This window comes from Oncorhynchus kisutch, linkage group LG21 (genome assembly GCF_002021735.2).
Source record: "Oncorhynchus kisutch isolate 150728-3 linkage group LG21, Okis_V2, whole genome shotgun sequence".
In the NCBI taxonomy this organism is placed as follows: domain Eukaryota; kingdom Metazoa; phylum Chordata; class Actinopteri; order Salmoniformes; family Salmonidae; genus Oncorhynchus; species Oncorhynchus kisutch.
Window position 1 is genome coordinate 617,912 of NC_034194.2, and position 12,199 is coordinate 630,110.

General features: G+C 40.2%; 1 protein-coding gene across 5 annotated transcripts in view; it reads left to right on the plus strand.

Annotated features, from left to right (window-relative positions):
• Positions 1-3,825, plus strand: part of LOC109880233 (C-1-tetrahydrofolate synthase, cytoplasmic) — a 73,322-nt gene extending 69,497 nt beyond the window's left edge. For 2 of the 5 annotated variants that reach the window (XM_031800341.1, XM_031800343.1), the window contains 2 exons: positions 156-244; positions 670-3,825. In XM_031800341.1, the coding sequence (XP_031656201.1) occupies positions 156-227 (72 nt within the window). In that variant the 3' untranslated portion in view covers positions 228-244; positions 670-3,825. The remainder of the gene's footprint in view (positions 1-155; positions 245-669) is intronic. The other 3 variants (XM_031800342.1, XM_020472460.2, XM_031800344.1) reach the window with 3 other exon arrangements.
• The last annotated feature ends 8,374 nt before the right edge of the window (positions 3,826-12,199 follow it).

The window sequence follows — 12,199 nt, forward strand, 5'->3', positions numbered from 1 at the left end:
AGAAAATGAGGTACCATTTTTTGGTAATAACTAGCACCTTTTTTTGTTATTGAGTGTAGTAACAAAAAAAGTAGCATATTGCAACCTGCTGCTCTCCAGATACTGTATTATTGTTCTTACACATTTCGTATCTTCCTCTATCCGCCCTATACTAGACGAGTGTACCACCCCAATCTCCAGCCTTCTCCTGTTTCCATGACAACGACTTCAGCACTGAGAGCAAATAGTCCCTGCCTCCTCTCGGGTGAGTTCACAGGGCAACGGGCTGAATGACTAAATCACCACCTTTACTTTGTTTGACATAATCGATTTATAATTAAATGGAATCAAAAACACGAATTCACTTACAATCATGAAAGAGGTTGTGTTGTGCCTCTGCTCTTGTGAGTAATTTGATCTCGTTTCTCATTTGAATAGTAATGTTTCTCGTCTGGAATCCAATTCAGTTTAAAAGCCAATGGTAAAATATACTTGCATCCCAAATGGCACCCTATTCCTTATTTAGTACACTACGTTTGACCAGGGCCCTATGGTCAAAAGTAGTGCACTAAATAGGGAATATGGGGACATTTGGGCCGTAGACAAGGTCTGTGTAAGGCTTTGAAAATGTGTTTTTATTAAGCATTTTATTGCTGACTGTGTTGGTTCCCTGCTGCACCTGTTTGTCAGTGTGTAACTCATTCTCTCTCTCTCTCTCTCTCTCTCTCTCTCACCAACACTATCTCTACCCTCTGTCTCTCTGTGTTGGTTCCCTGCTGCACCTGTTTGTCAGTGTGTAACTCATTCTCTCTCTCTCTCTCTCTCCCTCTTCCACTCTTTCTCTCACCAACACTATCTCTACCCTCTGTCTCTCTGTGTTGGTTCCCTGCTGCACCTGTTTGTCAGTGTGTAACTCATTCTCTCTCTCTCTCTCTCTCCCTCTTCCACTCTTTCTCTCACCAACACTATCTCTACCCTCTGTCTCTCTGTGTTGGTTCCCTGCTGCACCTGTTTGTCAGTGTGTAACTCATTCTCTCTCTCTCTCTCTCTCCCTCTTCCACTCTTTCTCTCACCAACACTATCTCTACCCTCTGTCTCTCTGTGTTGGTTCCCTGCTGCACCTGTTTGTCAGTGTGTAACTCATTCTCTCTCTCTCTCTCTCTCCCTCTTCCACTCTTTCTCTCACCAACACTATCTCTACCCTCTGTCTCTCTGTGTTGGTTCCCTGCTGCACCTGTTTGTCAGTGTGTAACTCATTCTCTCTCTCTCTCTCTCTCCCTCTTCCACTCTTTCTCTCACCAACACTATCTCTACCCTCTGTCTCTCTGTGTTGGTTCCCTGCTGCACCTGTTTGTCAGTGTGTAACTCATTCTCTCTCTCTCTCTCTCCCTCTCTCTCCCTCTTCCACTCTTTCTCTCACCAACACTATCTCTACCCTCTGTCTCTCTGTGTTGGTTCCCTGCTGCACCTGTTTGTCAGTGTGTAACTCATTCTCTCTCTCTCTCCCTCTCTCTCCCTCTTCCACTCTTTCTCTCACCAACACTATCTCTACCCTCTGTCTCTCTGTGTTGGTTCCCTGCTGCACCTGTTTGTCAGTGTGTAACTCATTCTCTCTCTCTCTCTCTCTCCCTCTTCCACTCTTTCTCTCACCAACACTATCTTTCTCTCTCTACCCTCTGTCTCTCCTCCCCACTCTACACTCTTAGGAAAAAGGGTTCCAAAAGGATTATCTTGCTATCCCCATAGGATAACCATGTTTTGTTCTATGTACAACCTTCGGGATCCATGAACCGAAAGGGGTTTAACCTGCAACTAAAAATAATAATTCAAAGGGTTATCCTATGGTGACAGCCAAATAACCCTTTTAGGTTCTAGAAAGCACCTTTTTTCTAAGAGTGTACCCCATTCCTTTTTTCCACTACACTTCTCTCCCTCCCCTGCGTTTCTCTCCCATCCCTTCCTCTCTTGCCTGTCTCTTTAGCCTCTCTTTTCTCTCTCTCCTCCATCTCCTCTTTTCCATCCGTCATTCTCCCACCCTCCTTTTCTTTCTTTGTGCTTTTCTAAAAGAGTTGGACATCATTAATCTCAAGAGGAGTGAAGACCTCTGTCCCCTCCAACTACTGTCAGCAACAGTCAACCACAGTGCAACAGGAAACCAAGTGATCAAACCATTGAGAACTACAATAGAACCAAACCAATGTTCTTCAACCCTGGTCCTGGGGAACCCACATGGTGTGCAGGCATCAGGCGTGTTTGGTAGTGCTGGGCTGGAACAAAAGCCTACTCACGCTGTGGTTTAAGAACACTGCCTCTACACACAGTACCATTTTCAACCACACACTCAGTAAATCAGCTAGCTACCATTCTTTGTAGATATACTGTAACAACCCCTTTCATTAAATCTGGACCAAACAAGGAGAAAAAATGAAGAATAAAGACATGAGAAGGAAAAAGGCAATATGCTCCATCTCACACCTGTTCTTCTGCTGTCCACTCCCTAATGGACCATGTTCATTGGACTGTTCTCTTTCCCTTAATTAAATTCAACTTAAGGGCTTTATTGGCATGGGAAACATATGTTAACATTGCCAAAGCAAGTGAAGTAGATAATAAACAAAAGTGAATTTAACACAAATTAATAGTAAACATTACACTCACAGAAGTTCCAAAAGATTAAAGACATGTCAAATGTCATGTGTTGTAATGATGTGCAAATAGTCAAAGTACAAAAGGGAAAGTAAATAAACATATAAATAGGTTGTATTTACAATGGTGTTTGTTCTTCACTGGTTGACCTTTTCTTGTGGCAACAAGGTCACAGATCTTGCTGCTGTGATGGCACACTGTGATATTTCACCCAATAGATTATCAAAATTGGATTTGTTTTCTAATTCTTTGTGGATCTGTGTAATCTGAGGGAAATATGTGTCTCTAATTTGGTCATACATTTGGCCGGATGTTAGGAAGTGCAGCTCAGTAGCCACCTTATTTTGTTGGCACACAGCCTGTCTTCTCTTGAGAGCCAAGTCTGCCTACGGCTGCCTTTCTCAATAGCAAGGCTATGCTAACTGATTCTTTCCAATGTGTCAAGTAATTATCTTTTTGTTTTCTCATTATTTGGATGGGTCTAATTGTGGGGCTCTTTGGGGTGTGGGGGTTAATTTTTGTATTATCAAATGAGGAGAGAAAAACTTATCACACAAATCAGAGTTATACTTAAACTGAATCTTTATTAGTGAGAACTCTTATGGCTGGTCGACAAAACAACCTTGTTGAGAGCCCCAAGACAAAGGATACAAATATATTTCATAGCCAAGATACACCCCTTTAGTCTACATGAGAAACAACAGACCTGTGGAATGGGTCACAAGGTGAGACTTGATAAATGAGAAAGGAATATTACCGAGCCAGCATCTGCTATGAAGACTGTCCTTATTGTACGAAATTTGGTCCCCAAAACATTCTATGGCATAAGTCATTTGACAACTCCAGAAACCCCCTTCTCAAGTAAATCCCCTCCTTAAACCACTCAAGTGTTGCTTTAGCAGTATGCTTAGGGTTATTGTCCTGCTGGAAGGTGAACCTCCGTCTCAGTCTCAAATCTCTGGAAGACTGAAACAGGTTTCCCTCAAGAATTTCCCTGTATTTAGCGCCATCCATAATTCCTTCAATTCTGACTAGTTTCCCAGTTCCTGCCGATGAAAATCCCCACAGCATGATGCTGCCAGCATCATGCTTCACTGTGGGGATGTTGGTCTCGGGGTGATGCGAGATGTTGGGTTTGCGCCTGACATAGCACTTTCCTTGATGGCCAAAAAGCAATTTTTTTTGTTTCATCTGACCAGAGTACCTTCTTCCATATATTTGGGGAGTCTCCCACATGCCTTCTGGCGAACACCAAACGTGTTTGCTTATTTTTTTCTTTAAGCAATTGCTTTTTTTCTGGCCACTCTTCCGTAAACTCTGCTTTTTGGAGTGTATGTTTTAACCTCTCTTGGGTAGGGGGCAGTATTTTGAATTTTGGATGAATGAGGTGCCCAATATAAACTGCCTGTTACTCAGGTCCAGAAGTATTGGATGGAAAACACTCTAAAGTTTCCAAAACTGTTGAAATAATGTCTGAGTAAAAAAACCTGAGGAAAATACATACAGGAAGTGGGATCTTTTTGATGTGGGTACTTTTCTATTGAATGCCTATACAGTATGTAATGGGATAGGACTCAGATTCGGTTCATATGGCTTCCACTAGATGTCAACAGTCTTTAGACATTGTTTCAGGCTTGTATTCTGAAATATGATGAAGAATGAGACCATTTTCTAAGTGGACTGTAGAATGAACCAGAGCTGTTTTGCCAGCATGACCGATTGCCCGTTCATTGTTTTTCCTTTCTATTGAAGACGCTGTTGTCCGGTTGAAATATTATAAATTATTTAGACAATAGACAACCTGAGGATTGATTATAAACATTGTTTGACATGTTTCAGACAATAGACAACCTGAGGATTGATTATAAACATTGTTTGACATGTTTCAGACAATAGACAACCTGAGGATTGATTATAAACATTGTTTGACATGTTTCAGACAATAGACAACCTGAGGATTGATTATAAACATTGTTTGACATGTTTCAGACAATAGACAACCTGAGGATTGATTATAAACATTGTTTGACATGTTTCAGACAATAGACAACCTGAGGATTGATTATAAACATTGTTTGACATGTTTCAGACAATAGACAACCTGAGGATTGATTATAAACATTGTTTGACATGTTTCAGACAATAGACAACCTGAGGATTGATTATAAACATTGTTTGTTTCGGCAAACTTTACCTGTACTATTAGGATGTATTTGTCTGCATGTCGTGACCGCCTTTGAGCCAGTGGGTTACTGAACAAAAGGCGCCAACAAAATTTAGTTTTTGGGACATAAAGAGGGACTTTATCGAACAAAACAAACATATATTGTATAACAGGGACTCTTGTGAGTGCAACCAGATGAAGATCATCAAAGGTAAGTGATTAATTGTATCGCTATTTCTGACTTTTTAAATTCCTTTACTTTTATGCAAAATGTTTGTTTGATTTTTAAGCGGTGCGCTGTCCTCAGATAATCGTATGGTATCCTTTCGCCGTAAAGCCTTTTTGAAATCTGACACAGCGGCTGGAATAACAGGAATTTATTCTTTAAGCGATGTATAACACTTATATTTTTATGAACGTTAAATTGGACTATTTCTGTATTTTGAATTTGGCGCTCTGCAATTTCACCGGATGTTGGCCAGGTGGGACACTAACACTGCCTATAAGAAGTTAAAGTGGTCCTATGGACAGATACTCCAATCTCCAATGTGGAGCATTGCAGCACTTTGTTGCCTCTCTGATTATTGCCCACCTTGCCTGGTGCGTGAGTTTTGGTGGGAGGCCCTCTCTTGGCAGGTTTGTTGTGGTGCCACTTCTCCACTACTTTGTCTCTGACCTGTTTGGAGAGCTCCTTGATCTTCATGGTGCCGCTTGCTTGGTGGTGCCCCTTGCTTAGTGGTGTTGCAGACTCGGGGGCCTTTCAGAACAGGTGTATATATTCTGAGATCATGTGACACTTAGATTGCACACAGGTTGACTTTATTTAACTAATTATGTTACTTCTGAAGGTAATTGGTTGCACCAGATCTTATTTAGGTGCTTAATAGCAAAGGGGGTGAATACATATGCAAACACCACTTGTCCGTTTTTTATTTTATATAATGTTTAGATATTTTTTTTCCATTTCACTTAACTAATTTGGACTATTTTGTGTATTTCCATTACATGAAATCCAAATAAAGATCTATTTAATTTACAATTGTAATGCTAAAAATAAGGTGTAGACAAATTTGACCCCAATAACTACCGTGGGATATGTGTCAACAGCAGCCTTGGGAAAATCCTCTGCATTATCATTAACAGCACAGTCGTACATTTCCTCAGTGAAAACAATGTACGGATCAAATGTCAAATTGGCTTTTTAGCAAATTACCGTACGACAGACTACATATTCATGCTTTGTTGATTTCAACAAAGTTTATGACTCAATTTGGCCTGAAGGTCACACATGTGCGGTTAAAATTGGCAAAAACACACACATTTCTTTCCACAGTGCTGTGGGGTGAGACAGAGATGCAGCTTAAGCCCCACCCTCTTCAACATATATATCAACGAATTGGCGAGGGCACTAGAACAGTCTGCAGCACCTGGCCTCACCCTACTAGAATCTGAAGTCAAATGTCTACTGTTTGGTGATGATCTGGTGCTTCTGTCCCCAACCAAGGAGGGCCAACAGCAGCACCTAGATATTCTGCACAGATTCTGTCAGACATGGGCCCTGACAGTAAATCTCAGTAAGATAAAATAATGGTGTCCCAAAAAAGGTCCAGTTGCCAGGACCACAAATACAAATTAAATCTAGAACTGTTGGCATAGAGCACACAAAACACTATACATACGTCAGCCTAAACATTAGCGCCACAGGTATCTTCCAACGGTGTGATCTACCTGAGAGACAAGAAGGGCCTTCCATGCCATCAAAAGGAACATAAAATTCGACATATCAATTAGGATCTGGCTAAAAAAATACTTGAATCAGTTATAGAACCCATTGCCCTTTATGGTTGAGAGGACTGGGGTCCACTCACCAACCAAGAATTCACAAACTGGGAAAAACATTCAATTGAAACTCTACATACAGAATTATGCAAAAAACATCCTCTGTGTACAACGTAAAACACAGAATAATACACGGTGAGCAGAATTAGGCCGATACCCGCCACTGATCAAAATCCAGAAGAGAGCCGTTAACTTAGGGCTAGGCCCCTTTTTTCTCAATTTCCGCCTGAATGATGAGCTCAAAGTAAACTGCCTGTAGCTCAGGCCCTGAAGCCAGGGTATGCATATAATTGATACCATTGGAAAGAAAACACATTATTTTAACATTTCAATGTAGGAGAATATAACACAATTGATATGGTAGGAGAAAATCCAAAGAAAAAAAAGATTTTTTTTGTTGAGAGAGAGACCATCCTCTTAGAAATGCAAGAGAAAGGTCATATTGTAAATTAGCTCCCTTTATGCAATTCCTATGGTTTCCATATGGTGTTAGCAGTCTATTTTCAAGGTTTCAGGCTTGAAACTTCAAAGACGAATAAGACATAACAGTTTTAGTAGAAGGACACAGTCTTGGAAATCCGTGTTTGCACGCGCCATGAAGAGAATACACAAAATCTACTTTTTTCCAAATAAATTTTATAGTTTTATTACATTTTAAGGTATCTGAGGAGTAAATAGAAATGTATTTTGACTTGTTGAAACAAAGTTTAGGGGTAGTTTTTCAGATTCCTTTCTCTGCAAGTTGAACGAGTGGATTACTCAAATCAATGGCGCCAACTAAACTGACTTTTTGGGATATAAAGAAGGATTTTATCCAACAAAACGACACTACATGTTATAGCTGGGACCCTTTGGATGACAAATCATGGGAAGATTTTCAAAAAGTAAGTGAATATTTAATGGCTATTTGTGAATTTATGAAACCTGTGCTGGAGGAAAAATATTTTGACATGAGGCGCCGTCCTCAAACAATCGCATGGCATGTTTTCGCTGTAATAGCTACTGTAAATCGAACAGTGCAGTTAGATTAAGAAGCATTTAAGCTTTCAGCTGATATAAGACACATATGTACCTAAATGTTAAAATCCATAATATTTATTCAAATTCATTTGAATTTTGCGCCCTCCAGTCGAACCGGAAGCTGTCCCGCTAGCGGGACCCCGATCCGTAAGGAGTTTTTAAGGGGAAAAATTTAAATGTCTTGGAATGGCCTAGTCAACGCCCAGACCTCAATTAAATTGAGCATCTGTGGTATGACTAAAGATTGTTGTACACCAGCGGAAGCCACCCAACTAGAAGGCAGTTTTGCCTTGAAGAATGGGAAAAAATCCAAGCTTATAGAGACATCCCCCAACAGACTTGCAGCTGTAATTGCTGCTAAAGGTGGCTCTACAAAGTATTGACTTTGGGGGGGGAACAGTTATGCACGCTCAAGTCAAAAGTAAATGTAATCGGGAAAATATACTTAAAACCAGTTGATCCTACCCATCCCGGATCCGGGATCGTGACTACAGGCTCAGCTCATTACCATAACGCAAAATGCGAAAAAATATTCTTAGAAATATTTAACCTCCACAAGTCCAATAGCTCAAATGAAAGATAAACACCTTGTTCATCTACCCAGCAAGTCAGATTTCTAAAATGTTTTACGGCGAAAACACACCTCACATTTATATTAGACCACCACCGAAACAAAAGACAAGAAGCGGCCATTTTGTCCCAGAAAATATAAAATTATAAAAGCAGGATTAAAAAATAAATCATTCACTAACCTTTTGAAAATCTTCATCAGATGACAGTAATAGGACATGTTATACAGTACATTAGATTTTTTTTCAATAATATGCTATTTATATCCATAAATCTCTGTTTACAATGACGACATTTTTGAAAAATGCTACTCAAATGTCCGGAGAAATGATGATAGCTCCGACAGATAACGTCAGATAACAAGCAATACATGTTCCACATATAGTTACAAAGATACACTTCTTCTTAATGCAACTGCTGTGTTACATTTATTTTTAACGTTACAGAATTCGTTCACTAGGCTATAATATGAGGCGGCGCTCAGATATTAGCTGTATGTCTCCTCTACGTTTGGAGAGCACAGAAACCCAAAATGAACCACATAAATATTCCCTTACCTTTGATGTTCTTCGATCAGAAGACGTGGAAGGAGTTATACTTACCCAATACATCGTTTGGTTTCAAGTTGTGTGTCTCTGTATTAGCATATGCCAACAGCTTCTGCTGAAATGCACCCAAAATGACTTCTGGTCCCGCACTCTTGCGCATCAAAACTTCAAAATTACATATTATATGTCGACTAAACTGGTCAAACTAAGTGCAGAATCGAGCTTAAGGATGTTTTAATCGTGTAAATCAAAGATCAGCGCGAACGGACAAACCGAAGTCAATTGGTGCTTCATGGAAAAAAAGGCAGAGACGCACAATAGAGTGCATGTATATTCGCGTGACCCCAATGTTTTAGCCCGCCAAAGGATGGGTGCGCGCTAGATTCTCACAAAGAACGCGTCATTTGAAAGCAGACATCGCGCTGAACACATAGAAACTGTTCCTGGATCCGTAGCTGGTTGGGAAGGGTGGGGGCGATGATGTCAAAGTTGTCCCAACTTTTCTGTTGACAAGAGAGATTTTGGAAGAAAGGCTGCCCTGGGAGTTCTGCTTTACATACAGACATAATTTAAACGGTTTTAGAAACTTGTGTTTTCTATTCAATAATAATTATTATATGCATATATTAGCAATTTAAAAAAAATATATTTTCAGTTTACTATGGGCACGCACTTCCTCCAAAGGGGGCAGTATTCAGCCCTAGGATCAACTGGTTTTAAGTAACAAAATTAAAAGTACAAGTATAAATGATTCAAAATTCCTTATATTTAAGCAAACCATACGATTTTCTAGTTTTCAAAATGTATTTATGGAAAGCCAGGGGCACACTTCAACACTCAGACATCATTTACAAACTAAGCATTTGTGTTTAGTGAGTCTGCCAGATCAGAGGCTGTAGGGAAGACCAGGGAAGTTCTGTTGATAAGTGTGTAAATTAGATCATTTTCCTGTCCTGCTAAGCATTCAAAATGTCAATAGTACTTTTGGTTGTCAGGGAATGTAATGAGTAAAAAGTACATTATTTTTGTTAGGAATGAGGTGAAGTTAAAGTAAAAGTTGTCAAAAATATAAGTAGTAAAGTAGTGTACAGACACACCCTGATTTGTTTCACCTCTCTTGTGCATGTCTCCACCCCACACCAAGTGTCTCCCATTTGATCCTTTTATTACCTGTGTATTTATACCGGTTTTCTCTGTCTGCTGCACGGGGACAAAGACCAACCAAACACTATACAAAACACAGGGTTGAAACCCAAACAAAAGAGCGAGGAGTACCCCAAATAAATAACACAAGCTCACAATGATTAACATACGGGATGAGACACGTAATCGTCTGCGCAATCCACAATGGCAGGAAAGCCTAAACACACAGCACAGGTGTTAAACACACGAACCAACTGACATTGTAACAATAATCAACAGGACAATGGTGAACAAAGGGCACAGTTGTACAATTACTAATCAATGGGAGTGCAACAAGGATGATCACAGGAACGCAGTACGGGTCGAACAGGACCCGATGCAGCTGCCGAAGTGGTGTCATCGTCGGACGGGCCAGTTGCAACTGCAGAAGTTGCATCGTTGGACGGACACCTTGTGGCGACATCGGACGGCCCGGGTTGCAACTGTGAAGTTGCATCGTTTGACGGACACCTTGTGGCGACATCGGACGGCCCAGTTTGCAACTGCAGAAGTTGCGGCGGCACTGGACAGACCAGTAATCATCTGAGCAATCCACAAAGGCAGGAAAGCCTAAACACACAGCACAGGTACTCACACACACACCAATGGACATTGTAACAATAATCAACAGGACAATGGTGAACAAGGGCACACTTATTCAATTACTAATCAATGGGAATAGGGGCCAGGTGTGCGTAAGGAAAGTTCCGGAGGGATCCGTGACAGGCAGTAGGCATCTTCCCAGGTTATTTTGTCCAAAATCAGGTTGTAGGTTTGGAGTTTTGATTTGGAGTGAAGGTTAGCTTGTGGAGGGTAGGTATCCTGTATATGTCCTTGCCAAAAAATTCCAAGTTTATCTAACTCTAAATGGGCTCTGGCCAGAAGTTGTGCACTATAAAGGGAGTAGGGTTCCATTTGGGACACAGCCATAGGTAGCATCTCCAGGAATAAACCCCAGGCAGCACTACTGCTGCTGTGGAGAATTAGCCAGCCTGTCCATCAGCACTTAGTGTGAAAGGGGATTGTGAAGAACCTAGCTAGCTAGCCACATGGACTGAAAGGGAAATGTGTGTGTCTGTGCACGCACTTACTTGCATAAAGTCTCATATGCTGTTTTGTTGGCACAATTTGAGATACCACAGGACCAATCATATGCTGTTTAATATGATCATATTAAGACTTTTAAGAAGAACAGCACTTTTACCAATGTGATGTTGATATTTTAATACTTTTGATATCACCAAAGCGCTTTAGGCCTTTTCTTATTCCTGCAGGCTTTCATTATGGACTTTTCATTTGGAAATGTCATTTGGCCACAAAAGTATTACAGAAATGTGAATGCATAATTGAAGGACTAAATAAAATAAATCTTGGTTGTTGTGTTTTTGTACTGTAGTTATATGCTGTCTTTTTAGGATATACAATTAAGACATATTTCATGGGCTCTTTATCCTCTGGTAATAGTTTTTGAAAATGCCAAATGAGGCTCCATATGTCCAGACAGTGAGTGCATAAATGTTTTGCACATGTACAATGACGCTTATGTGATCCCTGTGGGACTTTAACCTATGACCTTGATATTGCAGGCCACACGTTCTTTCCAACCGAGCCACACAGGACTTTTGTATTCAAGAGCTGAAACTGCATGATGATAAAATGGTCACTTTAGTGACAGTACCCACATGACAAAATACTATAGTACACTGTGGTATAAATACTATAGTATTCACTGTAGTGTTTTTACAAACCTTACTGTAGTATTCACTGTACAGTGATGTTGTAGTGTTTACTGTGTTATGGACATGACTTTAGTATACCGTAATAAATACTGTAGTAAAAATAATTACTGTGCTTGTGGACTATAGTATACTGTAGTAATTAATGTAGTATATTTGGTGACTGTAGTATAGTTAAGCATTAAGGCATGAGGGGGTGTGGTACAGTATATGGCCAAAATACCACGGCTAAGGGCTGTTCTTATGCACGACGCAAACCCCCAAGGTGCCATGTTGCTATTATAAATTGATTACCAACTTAATTAGAACAGTAAAAATAAATGTTTTGTCATACCTGTAGTATACGGTCTGATATACCACGGCTGTCAGCCAATCAGCATTCTGGGCTCAAACCACCCAGTTTATAATATAGTATTTACTGTAGTGTTTCTGCAGACATTACTTTAATATTTACTGTAGTGTTTCTGCAGACATTACTGTAATATTTACTGTAGTGTTTCTGCAGACATTACTGT